We start from the raw sequence: 21724 nt of genomic DNA, 5'->3' as shown, positions 1-21724 counted from the left end.
TCATCTTAGCAATTGTATCTGTTTGTAGTCTACTGCGTTCCTTTGTCCACTGGGCGTTTATTAAAGAGAAAACTCTTTCAACGTTGGCATTGTGGCCTGGTATTGCAAAATAATATTCTGCCAACTTAAGCAGTTCCGAATAAAATTCTTCATTATTAAATGATTTAAAATACGAGGTCCACTTCTGATGTGCCAACAGCTTTTTAAAGTCAGAGTCATCTTCGTTCAGGTCGGGCGCTCGTCCGCCCATCGTCGTACGAATCGCCACTCTGACAAAAAGCCTGACAAAAGCCGGACAGGCCAAACACGTACATATTTGGCCGGACGCGACTGCAAAAAGCCTAACATGTCCGGCTAAAGCCGGACACCTGGCAAGCCTAAACATGCCTCATACCTCAGTACACAATGAAATTGGAATTTTTTATTTTATCTTATCCTTTTATCTGTTACAAAAAATGCTTGATCATAAAAAAGTTTATAAACTTCGTAAATTCTTTTATACTTGTTTTATTCAATATTGTCGTTTCGCCACAGCTGCATGTATTCATTTAAATTTCTCAATGTTTACATTTTTCCAACATGCAATGTAAAATTTTTATCTCAGAAAACTTTTATGCATAGTTGTTATGTTTAAGTATACAATTTTTTTTGAATTTTTAAGTTTGTTAATTTTGCGTTTACATATGCTGTGAAAACTTAACATAGCGGGGCTTTATAGATTGTGCTGAAAAAAAAGTATATTTTCTTATGATCGATTACATAATATTTACAAAATATATTAATATTTTTTCCTACCGAGGTATTTAATATAAAAATTACATTTTACCATCTCAAGCGTAGCAACAGCAAAGTAGGTAGGTACGTCTTACATTTCTACGTCTCTTTTCAGGGACGCAGTGCCATTTTCAGTTACAGGAATTTATCTGTACGTGCTTCGTTGCTATTGTTCTAGTAACTGGCTAAGATAACGTTTTAAACTGAGAAATATAGCGTATCCGGTATCATATACTGGATTAGATTGGCATACAGATATATACTTTGAAAATGTGATTTAACTAACTGGATACCGCGGTTTCTTATTTTATTACTATCTGCTAAAATACATTCTCAATTTATATGATTTAAAAAAGATCTTTTGAACAATTTAGTCATATCTGCTACTTATAGAAAACGTGGAATTATTTTTACTTCCATTAGACTTAATATGGTTGCCAAGTTAGGACAGCGGGCATTCATCATTTCATGAAAACACATCTATTCTATTATTCGCCAGTACGCGAGCCAGTCTATACATATAATAAAATCGTAGGAAAGTCAAAACTGTACATTGAATATTTTTTTAAAAGAATACATAATCCATGATCTATAATCGATATAGAAGCCAAAAATATAGTTTTTAGAATTTTTGTCTGTTTGTCTGTTTGTCTGTTTGTCTGTTTGTCTGTATGTTTGTCCGAGCTAATCTCGAAAAGTACTGCATAGATTGACTTCAAATTTTGCATGAATATTACTAACAGGTCGTGTGAGGTTTTTTTAAACATATTATCATGCTATCACCTCCGGGGGAGGAGCTGTGAACCTTTACTTTTCTTACGTATTCCGTGAACTACGACAGCGTACAATCTAAAGACTCATGTTTAAATGTTGTTTTTGAGTAAGCCATGCTATTATCTAGCTTTACACTATAAAAACTACGTCATTTACGTTATTTGGGCAGAGAAACTGTTTAATGAATCTTAGTACTATAAAGACAAATTTGATTCAGCGCCATCTATGAGATTTCGTAAAAATCAAATCAATTTACATGTTAACACTACTGAACACAATGTTAAAAATTAATAATTTAAATATAATTATGTTATTTATTTATTTAACTCTTTAACCCATAGTGCGCTTATATAATTCGTGTGAATATACTACATTTTTAAAAGTGAGGGTAGATGTATATTATTTTACATTACAGTTAATCTAATATTGATTGTGTTCATTGGTTACATTTTTAAAAATCTTCGTGTTTTAATAATTCGATCACGAGGCGGGACTCTAATACAATAAGGTTAGTTCGTTGATAATTATTATTCCTTCATCATTTACATGTTGTTAGTAAAAATCTTAAAAATATACTTTGACTGTTAATACTTTTGTTCAGTATTTATCTGTATGATTATTGCTTGGTAATTAATATATTTTCATGTCGTTTACCTAATTATAAACATAAGTGTGATGTGAAACTAGCTGGATTTATTTTTACACACTCACAGTCTTATATTTTGTGTTAATGTTAAAATAGTATTAATAGTGTAAATCATAATATTTTTTCAAAGTTAAAAATATTTCCTTTTTTCTGATGGTGTTGCCATCGAATTAAACCGCGCTGTCGTTTCGTTCACAAAAAGTCATGTTATTAGGACCGAATATGTAGCCGCCTCAACTTACGGAAACGAGAGTAACCTGCGTTGTCTGTTAGTTATTATATAGTCGAATTTAATGGTTAGGGAGCCAGGTGCAAATTTGGTTAACTATTTCCTCTCAAGAGATAATTCGTCAGACGCATGAGAGTATAGTATTATAAAGCCTCGTGAACGTCAGCTGGCGCTCGGTTGGGGGGGTGAGCGGTTGTAGCCTCCCACGCACATAGGAAAAAAAATACATTCATTCATTCATTTCCTCTCAGCTAAAAATTTGTCAAATTGTAGCTAACCCAATATCTCAACGAAAAAAAATAGTCAGCTGGTTACAACATGGTGTATTATACGTCAGCTGGTGTCTCGAACATGAAAGTTAAATTTAAAGAAAAATTTATTTTTCGTTATTTCCTCTCAAACAAAAATTTACCTGATGATAGCTTATATGTAACTGTGGATAAATATATATGTCAGCTGGCTGTATCTTGGTGGAAAAACCGTCAGCTGATACGGGAGGCTACAACCGCTCTTCCCCCCAACCGAGCTCCAGCTGACGTTCACGAGGCTTCATAATACTATACTTTGATGCATTTTACTAATTACCGCTTGAGAGGAACTTGGTCATAAAATCTGCTGCTGGCTCCCGGACCATAACGTTACATGGAAATTGGAATCTAAATATATGTATACCTACTTATATTAAATATGTAGAGGTCAATTCTGCACATGAAATATATTTCCTAAATAACTATCACGAGGTGGTATTTTCTGATGTTTGGTTTTACGCGAGTATTATACATTTAGAAATTAAAGACTTTTTAACGGATTCTAAACGCGATTTATTCATTCTGGAGACAGTCTCCCCGTGACCACGCTCGCTGTAAAGTGTTCGAAACGTCGGGAAAATAATAGAATGAATAAATCGCGTTTAGAATCCGTTAAAAAGTCTTTAATTTCTATCACGAGGTGATTAGAGATCGACATCGACGTCAAAAATGTTTGTCCGTCTGTCTGTCTGTATAACCGTTATAGAAACAAAAACTACTCGACGGATTTAAACGAAACTTGGTACAATTATTTTTCATATTCGTGAGCAGAGCAGCAACTCCATTTTTAAGCTTTCGTCGCGTGTGCGTTCTTAATGCGTGTATCTTAATGGTTAAAGCTACACAGAAATCAAGTATGAAAGAAATGTTCTCCATATTATATAAAAAATATCTCCCGACATCATAAATGTCTATCTTTTATGGTTGAGCTTAGGAGTTCAAAGCTTTCTGATTATATTTGTCTACTAGCTGTCCCCGCGACTTCGTTCGCGTGGAATAGTGACTATGGGACCTATGACCATGGGCTCAGGGTGGGGCAACAATAAAAAATAATTTTTATTTTCATGCTCCCACTCCCGCGCCCACTCGCACTCCCACGCCATATGCCACGTTCAGTCCCAATCCCACGCCCACGCCCACTCCCCTTCATAATTAGTACCTACCAGATCAAAGCCAGGGTAAGCGCCCCACCCAGCCCCACCGTGGCTACGCCCATGCTGAATTACTACTTAACATACAATTATTGAGTAAATACGTACAACCATACTGTACTGTTGTACTACCATAAATAATTAAAAGAATTGTTATTAAAATTTCTTACTAAACTGAGCTAAAAACTTACGTACCAAATTATTAAAGAAAATCAAGAAATGAAATGCCTAACCTATACCAAATAGTTACTACATATTGTAATTAAAAATTATGATTAGTATATATAATATCGAAAATAAAAAAAGAAATGCCTAACTAATTCTACGTAAAATTTCTTTTAAATTATGTCATATTATTTTTTAGGAACCAGGGGGGGGGGGAGAGGAGCAAATTCTATTTCCTTCCTTTCTTAAACGGATGTTTTTAATAATCTTTGGTGTAGCCAGTAGCCACTGATCAGCTTAATCGATACTCAGTTTTTATCAAATCCAGAAACAAATCCAAATTAGATCTTTCCTGTCTCACGCACGTAACTAAAGGCTGAAGAGAGAGAGAGCACGTAACTAAACCGTTTAGACGAAGAAAAGTGTATAGAAAAAGGAATAAATAATTTCATAAACTTCCCGACGATCTTTAAAAATAAATTATAACTTTCATTTTTTTCATTCCCACTTTTACCCCTATGTAGGTATAATAAGTGGATGAACCAATTTTGATACACTTTATCTAAGAACCAGCGTCGGAAAATATTCTGCCTAACAAAAAAAACCGCATCTCATTCGGTTTACCTGTTAGCCAGCTACGGTGCCATAGACAGACACACACACACACACAGAAATACATAGCGGTCAAACACATAACACCAGTCTTTTTGCGTCGGGGGTTAAAAATATAATACGACATAATTTAAAGGACATTTTATGTGGAAAATTTACCTATACACCAGGGTATATAATTTTTGAAACAAAAAAAAATCGCAGTAGGATGAAACCCATTAGAAAAGGATATGATAAAAATGTAAGGAAAAATAAATTACGGTCAATCGGAGTTCGGGAAGTGGGAGGGGGGGAGCTTTTAAGAGAAAAAAATGGTTTCTCTCGATTTCTCGATAATAATAACACCTGCTAATTTTTTTCTACATATTTTAATTGTACAGACATCACTTTTCCACAATTTTATTATATTATGTATTGATGATGATGATTGAGATTATAACACTCTTAGTCCGTTTTAATTTTTATTCACCCGCATCAGTGCCACCTAAAAAATCTTTATATATCGAAATTCGAGCAAAGTTAAGAAAATGAGAAATAAGAGTTCTCAAGGATCGTTAGAGATAAGAGGCTTACTATTGACCGAAAACAACATGTGTTATGCCGAACCTGAAACCGCTTCACAACGAGAATTGCGGCTCACAGCTGACCGCGAACGGCATGTACTATCCTGTGAGACCGAAACCTTCACTGAGGGTATATATAACGTCTCACAGCTGATCGCAAATGGCATATTGTACTATCCCGTGAGACCGAAACCCTCACTGAGAGGGAATTACGTCTCACAGCTGATCACGATCGTCATATTTTATCTCGAGAATTCTGAAACTTTTACTCAATATGAAGACCGTTTGACAAATAATAGGGTGCACCATAATATTATTCGATCTCTCGAAGATGAACATGAGCATAAGCAATGACTAGAGTAGGGACGCGAATATTACCATTATTTGAGACAAGAACGATTAATAAGTTTGTTTAATGTAAGATTAAGAATTGAAACTATTGGTCTCTTTAAACGGACGAATAGCGAGAGGCCCGTCTTATTGCAAACAGATTTCGACATAGTCTTAATGACTTAGAGGTAAACATAGAAGATTAATCTACAAATTCGGTGGTGTGGTCCGACAAAATAAAATAAAAGTGGGTTTGCTTATAACCTCACAATTGATTACAGATCATCTTCTGTATAGGCGATATTAACGTAGTATGTTCTTTTTGTAATGCTTTAAAGTGGAGTAAGGAGTCGGCTTTCGTTTGAAGATACGCCGGAACCTTTGAAATCACTACTTTTAAGTTTTAGAGGAACATGTGCAATCTAAACAGTTCTTAGACAATATTAGCTCTTATAGTATTGCGTTTTAAATGATCCTTTGGTGCTCAACAATTATTAGATGCTCCTTTCATTCTTACTTTTAAGATACAAGGTCAAGTTTATCATTTGATAGGATCCCTTTTGCCTGAAGGCCAACCTAAGTTTATTTAAATATATTTTGTATTCGACTACGACGAATAATCGAATACAAGAAATCAATATTTCTCGAATTTAAAACTGAACTCATTTCACAATTTTAGAACATGTTAATTCATCAGGTTAATCCGTATATATGCGTTTTAAATCGACATTAGAAGCTTTTCCTCAAGATGGTGATATTAATATAAAATTGGTATAAATGCCGATAGACGGAAGTCTATCAGCACTCAGGAATTCCCTGAGCGTGTTATAACGCCCAGGCCGCAGTATTACAATTTTTCCTACAGTAGGGCGACGAATGTATTTTCGCATAGCAACGGAGGGGAACTCGTGGGGGGTAAAGTGACGCGGGCCACGTACCACAAACATGTTTAGTTTGTGGTACCGAGCGCGAAAGAAAGTCATCGTGTAAAGTTACAATGTAAACTAACGTAATTTATTACTTAGGTACATATTCTATAATGGTGCGCTCAAACTGTTAATCTACATTTAATTTAGATTATTATTTTAATTACTAAGAAATGTAGAATTTAAATCACATTCATTCATGTTTTCTTCAGATATTCGATGTCTATGATTTTCGATGATTTTAAGATTTTCTTATCAGAGTATTCAATTTTAATGTAGTTAAATTTTATAAGAGACAATTAAGAACATTCAAAAATAAAGTGTCACGTATTTTTTTTAAACGACGAATGACGAAAAACGACCGAATCGCGGACGAAGTCGCGGGCAACAGCTAGTCTACAATAAAGTAAACGCAGCCTAATTTAATCTTTCTACATTGATACACAAGAAATTTGTGTAACGCCAAATGAAACCTTATCCTTTGAATCCAAAGTTCAATTTTAAATACAGGAACTTTCGTTTTGTTTAAAGCTTCCTTTGTCGCACCGCTCTTAGCACTTTCCGGAACGTTATTAGTAACTGAAGAAAGGTACATTCAGCATCAAGATACCATTTGGAACCATCAAGCTTTTACTCTGTTTCTATGAACTTTGCTGAAATAACATTACTGAGTTTAAATGCTCCATTGTAGCTTTATGAAACTTCGATAACCTTGCGTTACCTGAACAAGTTTATAACTGGGGATCTGTTATTATATATTACTAGCGGTCCGCCCCGGCTTCGCCCGTGGTACATGTTTACGTTTTCTCTACATAAGAACCATCCTCGTACTTCAAGGAATATAATAAAAAAGTATTATCGAAATCGGTTCAGCCGTTCTCGAGTTATGCGCTTACCAACACATTTTGCGATTCATTTTTATATATAAGAAGATTAATCAAATTTATGTAATACATACGTAGTTTTTATTAAATTGAATATGTCTGTTATAATATTATGTGCCTTTATGTTGCAAATTGTATACAAAAGATACAGTATCTACTTCTTGCATGATTGAGTTAAATAACCATGCAATGTGATGGATTGGGATAAAATAAAGCTACATGAGACAGGTTAGATTTATTAGATGGACTAATAATTAAACATTCATTATTTTTCTCTCTCACAAGGGTTTAACAGGTTATACGATACTCATTATTAAATTATGTCCATCATCAGAATGTACATTAGAATGCTCAACGACGTACACACATCAAAACCGTCGTGTCAGGGTTTCAAAATTAACAGATTAAAATCCTAAATAATCCAGCAAAATTTGCTGACCCTTTCGCAATAATTAATCCAAATCTGCTTAACGAGGCCATTTGACCCTCGCATAAAAGGTTCAGTAAATAAAACTTGGCACAATGCCACAATTTATTAGCCCAAGTGGCACATGCCCGCTGAATTCCATGCAAACCGCTCTATTATTCGGAGATCTATAGATTCCGTTGGTATTTGAAAGTATAATATTATGATGAGATTATACAGTTCAATACCGTCGGTACGATCAATGGTAAAGTCGTATGTCGTTCATTTCCAACAAAAACAAATTTAGTAAACTTTCTGTACCGACGTTCCCAAAACCGAGGGTTCTCAATACCACCTTGTGTATTTTTCTTTTTTGAAATATAGTGAAGATTCTTCTGAAGATATCGTACAGTCAGATTAAAATACATAAGTGGTGATGAGATAGTGGTTATTATAATATTTAGCGAGGTTAACATCTCCAATGGTATATGTTCCAATCTTAGAAATTATACGATATTTGGCTTCGTATAATATTATCTACCGATAAATCACCTTTTGAAAGTACTTCATCAATCTAAAAAGGTTTTCATCATATCATTCTCTACGCTTGAAGTCCTCCTCTAGAATATTAATATTAATAATATCTAATGCCTATAAATATCGTTTGTTACAGAAAACCACTCGCAGTTGGATTGAGAGCACTTTTCAGAAGCGGGAGTGTAAGTGCTTCGTGGCCAGCGCTAAAGATGAGCATGTGTGAGTAATATTTTATGTAGGTACTAGCTGTGTCCCGCGGTTTCACCCGCTTTATGTATATTTTTTCCTTTTTTAAAAACTTTTTTAATTTCTGCTCCTATATTTATGGGGATTAAAATTTATGAAAAAAAAACGTTCGGTATCACTCCAAGTTTTTTAAGTATTCTAGACTACAAGCCCGCATAGGACAAAAATATGGGTCAAATGAACCACCATGGGACATATCTAGAACGATAGCAGAGCAAAAAATAATAAGATTCATCACTATGCCGTCACTTGTAAGCTGTCCAACTGAGTGCAGATGAGAATTGAAAAGTACAGGTAGACTCGGTAAATTTTGGTCATATATTTTTGTACGGCATTCTTAACCATCGATAGATCCATTAAAAATAATAAGAAACCGCTCAGTGCCGTACAAAAATGTGGGTCCACCAAGTCGGAATTTTTATTTAATTTCCGAGAGTTACCGGGGGTAAATTTGGTCATTTGACCATGTACGGCATCTGTGTCATACTATTGCTATACTGCTTTTAATCCATTATTCCGCAACGCCGTACAAAAATCATGGGGACAAGGGGAAAAAATCGAGAGTTGTAATCCCCTCTCTTTCCCCACTCCAGGGGGTCATTTGACACAACACGAAATAAATTTATTTTTAAAGTATTTTATGCATAGATAATATTTTTTCATGTGCCGTACATTTTCGTTGGTTCAAAGGGGAAAAATCTGAAAAAGAAAAAATCCATATAACGAAATATTTGCTTTATATTTTTATAATAAAATATAAATATACATTAATATTAAGAAGCTCGAGGTGGTTAATTATCACCTTGGAAAGTCGGAGTCAGGTGGAATGGACTCCGTTAAATTGATGAACTAATAAAAAAGCTATGAACGAAAAGATGTGAATTATATGCAATCAGTCCATGAATACAGGTAAAGTCACAAGCAAATGCTAGTAATATATACATATTCAAAATGTACAAGTAAAGCGCTTTCAAATGATACCAAACACTGCATATTTATCTTAACTTTATTTTTTTACTCTGTATGTTTTGTCCGCTAAAGGGCGCCACATTAGATTTTGTGAAACCCCATATAGCCTTTAGCTAGCTGGTCGTTGGTTATCCAGTGAACAATTCAGACGCCTCTAATGTCATTTGTCGAATTCTGATAAGTAGTTTAGAAGTTACGAGGGAATAGATGAACATACATACATGACCTGTAAACAACCATAACCCTCCTTTTGCTTTGCCGTAGTTGGGTAAAAATATGTTAATGCCGTACTGTATCAAATGGCCATAAAGCACTCTTAAAATTGTAGCTTTCGTCGCTTTCATCAGCCTAAAAGATGTGGTCTGCACAAAAATGTACGGCATCGTTTTTTCCTAATTTATCTATGTTAATACTATTTAAAACAACGGATAAAGTGTAGAAAACTATTATATTTCATTAATCTACGATGTTTAAACTTTAACAAAATTTCTGGTTTTGCATTTCTCTATAACTTTTTTTAGAACGGTTTATTTTGAACGGCAATACTATACAACAATTGAATTTTACAATATCATGTTAAAAAAAAAGTTCCCGTACAGGGTCAAATGACCTTACAGCTCTTTATATCAAGAATTCGATGAAATTAAGATGATTATTGGTATACATTTAAAAGAACAATTATTTTTTGACGGCATTGCTTTTAATAGTACTTTTGAGTGCTAGATAATGTTTTGGAACCGAAGCCGTACTTAGTCAAATGACCCCCTGGAGTGGGGAAAGAGAGGGGATTGCAACTCTCGATTTTTTCCCCTTGTCCCCATGATTTTTGTACGGCGTTGCGGAATAATGGATTAAAAGCAGTATAGCAATAGTATGACACAGATGCCGTACATGGTCAAATGACCAAATTTACCCCCGGTAACTCTCGGAAATTAAATAAAAATTCCGACTTGGTGGACCCACATTTTTGTACGGCACTGAGCGGTTTCTTATTATTTTTAATGGATCTATCGATGGTTAAGAATGCCGTACAAAAATATATGACCAAAATTTACCGAGTCTACCTGTACTTTTCAATTCTCATCTGCACTCAGTTGGACAGCTTACAAGTGACGGCATAGTGATGAATCTTATTATTTTTTGCTCTGCTATCGTTCTAGATATGTCCCATGGTGGTTCATTTGACCCATATTTTTGTCCTATACGGGCTTGTAGTCTATTCCGTCAAAACCATATTTCTAATGATAATGGAAACAAGATGTCAATTTAGCTTGACGTTTAAGTGCAGTAATAATCGTTCCTTGAATTACAAAGAGCAGGTGCAATCGGTATTCTCGATATTAATGGAGGTTCTGTGCTCCAATAATTGCATCCAGATGAGTTGTTTGTTGAACGTTCGATCACTTTGTAAACTCTAAGTAGAACAAGAAGCTTCTAGGATTAATATAGAACTAATACGGAGCATATTACACTATTAACCTTATTGGGGCAAAGCCAGCTTAAGCGTTGATTGATATTCACCAGAAATTTAATGCGATTTGTATTAGACTAATATAGCATTGCAAACATGAGGTATTTACGGATCTTGCAAGAGGAGGAATGGAACTTTAGAAACCGCTAAGCAACCCGCTAATGTATATTTGCGTTTCATTGATGTTCTAAATTAGTAAATCTCACAGAATAAAGAAAATTTTTAGCCTTAGCTTAAAAGCCTTATTTTTTGCTCACCCACCTCCTTTTAACGTCTCTCCTTACATATTACATACGGTGGCCTGGAAGAGATCGCTACCTAGCGATAAGGCCACCGTTTGTACACATTATTCTACTATTATATTCTGTACTTTATGTGTCTCTATTTCTTTTGTGTGTGCAATAAATAATTAAATAAAATAAATAAATAAAAAATTATTTATTTCTGAATGCTTTCTATTCTATTTCCTATGATACTTACCTAATCGAAAATGAAGGATAATCTTGAAAAATGATTATTTTTTCTTGAGCAACTAAAAGTGAAACAGAATGATTATTTTAAAGTGAAACTTTTATTACATCGTCTCAAACTTTTTGGTCTGTGTAGCGCATGTCGCGTGCATCGCGGCTGCCGAGTAGGTATACCTACCCTACCGTCACGCGACATGCGCTACACAAAGCATATCGGAACCGTTCGAACAGTTTCACTTTTACCGTGGTTTCATAAAACCACACAACATTTTTTTTAAATTGATTTTATGGCATTCAAATGCGTTATAAATATAAATTTATAAAGTGCATGCATATAAGTTTATATAGAAAAAATGGCGCGAAAGGATGCGGGTTCGAGTTCCGCCTCGTGATCGAATTTTTTCTATTCTTTATAAATTTATAGAATGAATAATATTAATAGGTGTCTCTTATTTATAAATTCTTCCAAATAACAGAACATCGATATTAAAATAAAGTAGGAACCTATTCAATAAACATAAAGTACAACTAAAGCATTATAATATTAATACAATATATTATATGAATGGTGTACTAGTTTTGTGTATTAAATTACACATGAACAGTGTTTAATGATCCGGCTCGTATAATTCATAATTTCAATAGCAAGATAGTGTTTCAAGGTATTTAGTTAGACTACCTAAATAATTTCATTTACTTCGCTCGCTAAAGTGGAAATGTTCATGAATTAAATTCAATAGTGAACATGAATGGATATTAGGCGTTTAGATTAAGCATTTACCTAAATGATATTTTAGTATAATTATGGCTGAAAGGACGCTTTCATAATCTTTTTTTGTTTCCGTCTTTATATTGTGGAAGTTTTGGGTATGAAGATAGGGCGGATAAACGCATCTTAAATATGGATGCAGTCATCCATCTACTATCGCAATTTAATAGTGTCGATGACAGAAAATATAATTTTGGTTAACGAGAATACCTAGTTACTTGATACATTATATTTAAAAAAAAATATAAACTTAAAAATTTTAAAATATGCCTACTGATGTTCTTTGCATAAAATATATCGAAAATTATTTGGCTGAATTATGATTGGGCCTTTTCGCAAGCCTTAACTGAAACGAAACTAAAATTCTATTTTTATTCTATTATACGCAAATATTACCCACAAACAAATATGAGAAAAGTTAGAACACTCCCGTATTCAATATAACTTGGTCTCGTTGTCACGGAAATCGCTTCAAAATAACGGATATATCGTAAATTTCAATCAAGTACCTAAGCTACGTGATAAGGAAAACTTTTGGGATTATTTCTTATTTCTCTCTTGTTTGACTTCATACGCGTATTATCTACGACTCAGGTAACATGATATAGGTAAACATATCAATCATTATATTAGTATTAGTTTGTATGTAATTCGGTACGTATTGACATTACAAAATAAATATAGTAGTGTTATCCATGACGATTAACTATACGTGTTTTGCTAAACAGATGATATTGAATAAATAAAGCTCTACAAGTCGTAAAATCTTTCATTTTTCAATTCTAATGTAAGCTATACGCGCTACGATCTACTGGAGAGGTTTATCGTCCAGGTGCCCGCACAGGTCAACCGATCATAGGCAGGCTCAAAAAACTGCACAGGATTATGACCTCCTATTTCCAGCCAGTTTACGCCGTGAATTGAACTGACTGGGAAATTCATATTATTATGATTGAAATAGCAATGGTTGTTTGTCGCGATCATAATTTTATGAACTTGCCAGTCAGTTCAATTCACGACGTAATCTGTCTGGAAATAAGTTGTCATAATACAGCCCCTGGTCTATTCCTAAAATCTTCCTGCGCAGGTATACACGTACTACAGGTTTCTGGTGAACTGTCAGTAGACTGTTCGGTGGCTTCTACGTGGCAAAGTCAAATACAAAAATAGAAATATTATTATGAACGAACGTCACTATAGCCAGACGTTACAATTTATTATGACAAATATGAAATATACCCATAATATCATCTGTTAGAACCGGGAGATTAATTTACGCATAAAAATACGATAGTTCTATAAATGGCTGCTAGCTTCCCATTTTCTTACAGGCAAGTCTCTTTGAAGGGGAATTAATAGAACCTTATATTATGTCCCCAGAGTTCTTCGCACTCTATTCCTTTTCAATATTATTAAGCGAAAGCGCGGAAAGATTTAAAAAAGTTTGCTTCTTTTTGACATTCGTAATTCAAACTTTGTCTTTTTTTTTTGTAGAATTTTGTTATTCTATTTCGTGGAATAGGTTCGTCATAAACTATATTATGGACATAGATATATAAATATTAAATATTTTTCTGTATTTATATAATTTTTTGGATTAATTAAAGCAGTGAACAAAACTAAAATGTAAATAAATTGTATATATTTATTTATCTGTTACAAAATATATCTATTAGAAAAACGTAGCGCTTGCGTCTGATTGTTCACTGTTTCGTTTCCTTGAGTCTGTAATAAGTATTATAAAAATGAATCAAGAAGTAAAAGGATTATATTTAATACAAAAACAATTTAATCCAAAATTATAATGCTACAAGCATGACTGAAATATTTAAAACTAAATACTTTTGCACTGTAAATCACTTTCTCATGTCATTCCTGAACGTTTACACGCATATGTGTACCTTCATAAATAATTAACCATAGCATAATCATTTACCAAATAATATTATAGTATGATCTACATTTAAATAGATTTTTAAAATTTGTGTGAGACATGGTAATCTATCTGATTTAAATTGTAAAAAAATTACCGCTTGTTCCTTGGATATTGGCTTCATGGTATCCGAATATAATTTCCAAAACAAAGTGACATGATTTTTAGATAATTTTCGATTCTGAAGAGCGCAAGCGAGACTCCACGAATTGTTGGACATTTGACATATGAAACCTAAAATAATAAGCACACGTATCAGAAGTGAAACTTCTTTGGGAAGATTCAAATTTCAAAGATAGGTACCGAAATCGTCGCCGTACTCCATGACGTGATGATATTGTCGTGACGCGACCTTGAAATTTTACTTTAAACGCGCCTAAAGAATTTCACTTCAATAATAAGATCAAAAAAAAGTTTTTTTTTTGGGTCATTGGTTAATATAACAATCCTCTATTTCCCATATTTCTACACGTTTAAGAATAAAATTAAATGTAAAAGTTTAACAAGAACGTTTTAATAGATTTCCACATCCACGTTTAAGCTCACACTTATTAATTTTCTCTGTTGACTTATAATTTTAATTAAAATTGAGTTTCCATTCCCTTAAATTCGCATTCTTGACGTGGATCATTGGATGCTACTGACAGGCATCGCACATAGCTTCTATTAAAGAATTAAACGGTAATTTCTTATTTCCAATGTAATACTTGATATCTACTGATAATTAATAATAATTAATAATCATAAATGTACTATCCTACAATCTGTTTTTAAGGTATACTATTGTAAAATATGGCACTTAGGTAATATAAGTGGACTTTTAAAATAGCATTTTACAATATTCTTATTAGTATTGGCAATCGCAAAATATATAAATCAGTTATTAAAAATTGACAGAAAACTTTGCGAGGCCACTATTTTTGTCATATCTAGATAAGTTATCAATAGGTAATCTAATATCACAAAACAATAAACAATTGAATCAATAAAATTAACACAAAACCTCGCGAGCCCCTCGAAAGCACCAATTTTGCTAATGAAAATAGTATGATAACGGTATAATTTTATAATTAAATAACATACCTACAATAGCAGCGATTCTGAGTTTCTCCAAAAGTTCCAACAACAAAGCATCCTTATCCGGGTTAACCGGATAATTCCTCTGCAAGCGAACAATCCGCTAATTACATCTTAGTTTTCAAAGCATTGTTTCGAGAGGGATGCAAATATGATCCACCTGGTGTTAGAGCGAGAGACACGCTTTCCTTTCCGTTGGCTTGCGATTTCCGCGTGAATAAACTAGTTTTCATTCTTATAAGAAAATTTTATACCTACATTCTCTGAATTACTTCAAATATCATTTTGGTACTATAAATTGCAAATTACGTATCATATATTAAATAATTTGAGAATAACAAGGAAAACGCTCCATGCAAGAGTTCAACAAGTCAAAATTAAAATCAGGTTAACTATAAAATCGTACACTCGAACTTAATCAACAAGCCGTTACATTTCTCTTTACCATAATATTATAATCCAAAATTTACGTGGAATTAATAAATTCATTAAGAATCGGAACTAAGAATACATTATATTATATTCTATATACCTATCTTGGTCACAGATAATATAATACTGAATTAATTCAGGGTCATGTTAGATTTGAGAAAATATTATCATTATAAGCTAGATCCTTGCCCATACGAGTTCTATTCGAAACAACAGAAAATATTGTAACTTTTTACATTCGCATCGTTCGAAAAATCTAAATATTTTCTTGTATTCTAGACGACAAATACAAAGGCGTGTCTCTTAGCAAAGAATTGCAACGGTTTAAGATGAAGCGCTAAGAATATGAAAATAAAAACATATAAACTATTCATATTGTAGTTTGCATGGAAAATACAGTGATATACTTTGTAGAGAACTTTCTTTGTTCATGTTTATCAATATTGTTAAACAAAATGTGGGACAATGTTATGTATGTAAGTCTACTTAGGTAATATTACGGAAATTGTATGCGAATAACTATAAACAAATGCTACGGAAACATATATTATATGGAGGCTAAATGGAGGATATATATTTTTTATATTCATATTTGTTACTATTTAAAACGTAAATACAACAATAATCATATTATTTAGTTTTTTTTTTTTTTTAATGAACGCCACACGCATTTGACGCAAATGCCAGTTTAAAAAAAATGTTCTCATATATTTTTAATTAATTTAAGCATTCAAATAAATAAATCCCTAATTAAATAGTTGAGATAGGTTGAGATTTTATATTCCTAAAAGTACCTGTATTATGATTCGAATTTTTAAGATTCATAAGTTCGAAATTCAAAAAGCATTTTTTATCTGTAAGTATAATGTTATTTAATATTTTTAATCTGCATAATATTATGCTCTATAGTCTATACAAAGTCGCTTCTTCCAATTTACATAACGGCGGGAAAGCGATAAGATTAAAAATAAGCTTTGGAAAAAGAAGATATTTGTGAATATTAGTAAAAACAACGTTATACGTTATTGTGGTTAAATTCAGGAAAATCCGGGCTTAGATAAGAACGGTTGGAATTTAATTTAAATTAGTTGAATGCACAGATCACAGAAACTTGCATTTCGGACCAACAACATTTTGTAAAATGCTTTTATTTGTAAGTACTTATACTTTGATTATGAAAGCTTTCGTGTTATTTTTTTGTTTTTATAAATTAATCAAATCATATGAGTTTAAATTAAGTATAGGTATATTTTCCGTGTAACAATATAGAAATTTCTCAGTATACTTTTTTATTTAATATACTTGTTTCGCATGCATGATATAATTGAAAACAGACTACCGGTATCTTTTAATTATAAAATATATTAATCATTATTGATATAAGGAACAATTAAACAAATACTTACCATGATGTATTCCATAATACTTTCAGTTTCGACACACTGTTTCCACATAGACAATTTTCTTATAGACTCGTAAATCATTTCTGGTGAAATCTAATAAGATAATAAAATTTATATCGTTTTACACATCAAATTAAGTAAGTTACCTCTATAACATATGAACTGTTCATGTATGTTTGAAAATGATTTTTTTTTTATTTGAAAAGGCTCACGTGTCAACACTGAACCTTGCCGTGAATATTTTTCGCAATAATGTTTCTACCTACATGTAAGAAACAATCTCCGTTGCATTGTAACCTTATATTGACATATATTATACACCTTCAATCCTTCAATACACGCTTTAGTTTTTTTTTACGAGTAAACAGTTCAACATAATAATTGTGAATATAATACTTAAATATTTACCGCACAAGAAAACATAGAAGGTTGATTTTCCACTGGTGTTGAGCCCATAGCCATGTTGACAAACAGTGGAGACAGCATATTGCTACGTGATCCTGCTTGAACGCTCGCTAAATAAATTTAAAATGTGCATATTATGTATTTTAAAATGAAGCAGCTGTGTCCTTGCGACTTTGTTAAAGTTTGTAGTTCATACCTGATTTAAATTTAAACAACTTGTTGACTTTGAGTTTCTTCACAGAACTAACTATCCATACTAAATCTCTGTTGCAAGAGAAAACCAATAAGTTACTTACATAATATCATTTTGTTTTAACTTTAGAACTGCAAAATATGGTAATTCAATAATTTAGAACTTTTATATTAGGTTCTAACCTGATATACCAATAATCTTGCAAGGTCTTTTCCGTACATGCCGATAATAATATTTAATCCTATCATATCCTTTTCCTTTGTTTATATATCTGTGCAATTCCTTTTCATATCTGGTAATATCATACTGGGTTTAGGTGGAAATCAAACAAGGCAATGCAAATAAACAAATTTAATCAAAAACATCACAAGTTTATCAGCTACCTTCGTCGACAGCATCGATGGCCGCAACGTTCACAGCCCGGAGTCAGCAGGCCACTAGATGACAGTCGCGAATATATTGTTGAGACAGATAGATCTCGCTTCTTTTCCACTCTAGCTCTCGGCTTCCGCCTTGGCGCCCGTCTGATAACCTGCCGTCGTGTTGGAGGCTTCTTACGTTTATCAACCCGCCCGCTGACACGTTTCTTTCGCTTCTTCTTTTCTTCGGACTTAGCTTCGGGCTTTCCCAACGCCGGTTTGGGTATTTCTGGTCCGTTCGCCGCCATGTCTAAGCGACTTTTAATCGAATAAGCGGATAAAGATGACCCACTGTTGGTGCCCTGGTCGTCCCGGCTCTCCTCGTCCTTGTCGTCGTCAGGATCGTCCCTGTTACCCACATCTTTACTTGTGGAAGGTTGGTCTTCCATACCCAATTTCTTCCAAATATAACTAATAATTTTGTAGTTTTGTTTCTCTGAAATATTGAAATACGTCTGTCACGCCGTTGAAAATGTGTCTTATTTTCTTTCTTTTGTTTTTGTTTGAAACTCTCGTAGAAAAGAGGTTATAGGCATAGTTTTGTAAAAAACATTACACAGAAATATTACTATTGTTATATTGAATCGTTCTTGTGGATTTATTTCAACCAATACTCAGTATGTATAATATTAATATAGTTTCATAAAAACATACTATTATACTGTATAATATATTCCATCAAAATATGAAACAATGTATTCTAGCAATTTTAATATGAAAAATATTCAGCAATAAACCTCGCATAACTCACTTTATACTAATACAACGATCTCACAAAGTGTAGTTTATGAGCAGGCGAACTTTAATATTGTTTCAATTCCATTGCGTTGTTATTATTCAAATTCTTTGTTTATTTTCTACAATAAGAAATCATAATCTAAAAATAGAAATCTCCCTAGAACAAACAAATAAATATTCAAAATTAAATAATTTTTACCTTTCTACGAAATACTGTACAGCTTCAAACACCTACAAACACTTCTTCTCTTCTTCGTTATGATTTTAGTTCAAAGAATATGTATTTAGTTTAATAATAATAGTAGTTGCTTCAAAAATGAAACAAACACCAAACCATCAATGTTTCGAATGATTATTATCGGTGACCACATAACTAACATAACCCCCAAGACTATACTTGTCCTGCCAGCAACAGCTCGATTCTTATTATTACTTCTATTACAGATGCTGGTGTGGTCTAAGCAAAACAGCGCATGGAGCGAACATCCCCATCGCACCTGTGGGAGAGGCATGGCTACCAGCTCGGCACACGCAGCCATCACCGACGGATGCCTATGGAACTGTCGAGTTCCAGGGTGGACCACATCCCACAAAAGCACAGGTATATTGTAGTAAGACTGGAGTATACAAACATTCGACACATTGACCTAAAGATAGGAGATCCTTTACCCATTGAGCCCCGAACGGCCCGATCGGTCCACGACACAGATTTTCTATTGTGTCTGTGATTCCGGGGCCTGAGTTATTAAGAATAACTTGAAGGACATTTAATAGTTGTCTTTAGCGTAAAATTGTCTGATGCAAAAACATAGTATGGTTCTTGTACCTAAAACTATATTTGTATATTTGTAGCTATAAACTTATATTAAAACAAACTTTATTTTGTGGACAGTATGTTCGACTTTCACACGACACTCGGCCGGAGTTAATTGTGCAACTGCTGACCAGAGAATGGGCGCTAGAAAGGCCAAAACTTCTGATAACCATCCAAGGAGGAAAAGCCAACTTCGATTTGCAGCCGAAACTCAAGAAGGTCTTGAGAAAAGGTCTGTTGAAGGCTGCAAAGACTACTGGTGCCTGGATCTTTACTGGAGGGACCAATACAGGTAAATTTAGTAGTATTAATGACATTTTTGCAAGTTATAAATGTGTGATTTTATGTATGCGGCAGGCTTTTAGTGGATAATATAAATTATGTAATGGAGTGGAAATCAACAAAACATAGCGCAATGTGAAGCTTTCTCGGTTTGAAATTGACCCAAATCTAGCTGGACCACGCTGGGTTTGTTTCCGGAAATTCCCTTGGGCCATTTGGACACCAGTTACAATGAATATTATCTTGCACAAAACATCATTGTTTAATTAACAAATTAAAGTTGGCTGATCTCTTGAAAGCATTACTCTACGGTTGAGTTAACGCACTTATTTCTTAGTCATTTCATTATCTTAAGGCTTTCTCGCCATTTTCATCTTAACTTTAAATAAATTTCGCTGCGGAGTTAAAAAATATAAGGCAGAAAGATAAGCAGAGATTTATTTGTTCCGTAGATACCTTTAGTAATAAAATTTCTTTTGTGCCTACTTTACTAGCGAAGGCGTGTAATCAGAATCTGTCTTCCGAGTAATTTGCCATTAATTGCCGAGATAATTTACTCAAGGATTCCAAATCGTGGTTGTTATTTAACCTTTACGAATTATTTTTGCAAAGAAATTTACTGTAGGATTATATAATTTATTTATTTTACCTAATTGTTCAAAATCTCAAAACCTTATTTCAAGATTTTCTTAATTAATTTTCTAAATGTACTCAAATATCAATAATTTATCAGTTTATTTATTAAAATTCCTATAAAAAAACCACAGGAACAACTTTAAACATCCATTTATATTTCTTTTGCTCGTCTAGAACTATTTCAACAGCATTAAACAAATTCTAGAGTGTATAAAACCATCGCATTTAATTTAGTTAATCGTATATTTAGTGATCGTCTAGCTTTTCGGCGGCGGTTTCATCCGCGAAGTCATAGTATTCCCGTGGGAATAAGATCTTTCACAATTCACCACGATAGCACGTTGGTCGTGGAGTCCACATAGGCATATATTTACACAATAACTTCTCCACTCCATATATGTTTCAATACAACAAAACCATTTCTAACCAGGTGTGACCCGTCAAGTCGGTGATGCCCTTCAATTAGAGAGGTCACAGCGTGCTGGTCGTGTAGTCAGCATCGGTATCGCTCCTTGGGGCATCGTGGAAGGCGCTAATGAGCTCATTGGCAGGGGGAGAGATGTTCCGTACCATGCAATGGCTAGTCCTAGGTGAGTTATTTGTTTTATTTAATGAATGTTTCCTTTGTAACAGGTTTCTTGGTAAGGTTGTGTATGTAGCTGAATTACAATTGATGTTTCCTTTGTTGCACAGTTTCAGTCTACAGGTTAATCAGATTATTAACAAGGTTGTGTAGATAAAGCAAAACGAAGGAGTTGGTAAATTATAGGGAAGTTGCTTATAATAAAATTCCAACTGTAAGGAAGTTGAAAATTGGACTTAATATTGGGTATCTTAATCATTTCAATTCAGTTAAATTTTCTTCATTAGGACAATTTCAATTGTTCTCACAACATTTAAAGCTTATACAAATTCCTAAAAACAAATCCTCATGGAATAAATGGTGAAATCTCACACTTGGAAAATTTGCTTGCGTATGCCATAATGTATCTAATATAACAGTATAATATTATCATTGATCATACGACTTCCTTGTACGCTTTCCTCAAGTCGTTTATTCGTAACTGAAACGCAATTTTCGGCTTGTTAATTCTGACGTCCTTGAGATATGAGGAAATTATACAACACAAGCACCCATGTACGAACATTTTAAAGTATTTTG

General features: G+C 33.4%; 2 protein-coding genes across 4 annotated transcripts in view; one reads left to right on the top strand and one right to left on the bottom strand.

The window, feature by feature from the left end:
* Trpm (transient receptor potential cation channel, subfamily M) overlaps positions 1 to 21724 on the top strand; it is a 172231-nt gene that overhangs the window by 96036 nt on the left and 54471 nt on the right. For all 3 annotated transcript variants that reach the window (XM_090111286.1, XM_090111285.1, XM_090111284.1), the window contains 4 exons: positions 8442 to 8524; positions 19275 to 19431; positions 19723 to 19936; positions 20993 to 21152. In XM_090111286.1, coding sequence (XP_089967412.1) covers positions 8442 to 8524; positions 19275 to 19431; positions 19723 to 19936; positions 20993 to 21152 — 614 coding nt within the window. The remainder of the gene's footprint in view (positions 1 to 8441; positions 8525 to 19274; positions 19432 to 19722; positions 19937 to 20992; positions 21153 to 21724) is intronic.
* Positions 13887 to 18481, bottom strand: LOC149901676 (uncharacterized). Its single transcript, XM_090111125.1, has 7 exons — positions 18057 to 18481; positions 17677 to 17744; positions 17487 to 17590; positions 17079 to 17168; positions 15247 to 15325; positions 14261 to 14397; positions 13887 to 13955 (listed from the first exon to the last, which is right to left on the bottom strand). The coding sequence occupies exons 1-7, from the start codon at positions 18479 to 18481 to the stop codon at positions 13887 to 13889; spliced, it is 972 nt and encodes a 323-aa protein (XP_089967251.1).

The sequence above is a fragment of the Colias eurytheme genome, chromosome 16, assembly GCF_061535395.1.
Source record: "Colias eurytheme isolate Ceu_HAF_F1 chromosome 16, ilColEury1 Martin Lab GWU primary, whole genome shotgun sequence".
In the NCBI taxonomy this organism is placed as follows: Eukaryota; Metazoa; Arthropoda; class Insecta; order Lepidoptera; family Pieridae; genus Colias; species Colias eurytheme.
This window is presented reverse-complemented; position numbering and strand designations above follow the sequence as displayed.

Coding starts and splice junctions, on each gene's coding strand:
- LOC149901676 (XM_090111125.1), bottom strand. CDS start 18,481: ATGGAAGACCAACCTTCCACAAGTAAAGATGTGGGTAACAGGGACGAT. Junction 14,398..15,246: donor CAGAATCGCTGCTATTGTAG/GTATGTTATTTA, acceptor TTATTATTTTAG/GTTTCATATGTCAAATGTCC. Junction 13,956..14,260: donor CAATATCCAAGGAACAAGCG/GTAATTTTTTTA, acceptor TACTTATTACAG/ACTCAAGGAAACGAAACAGT.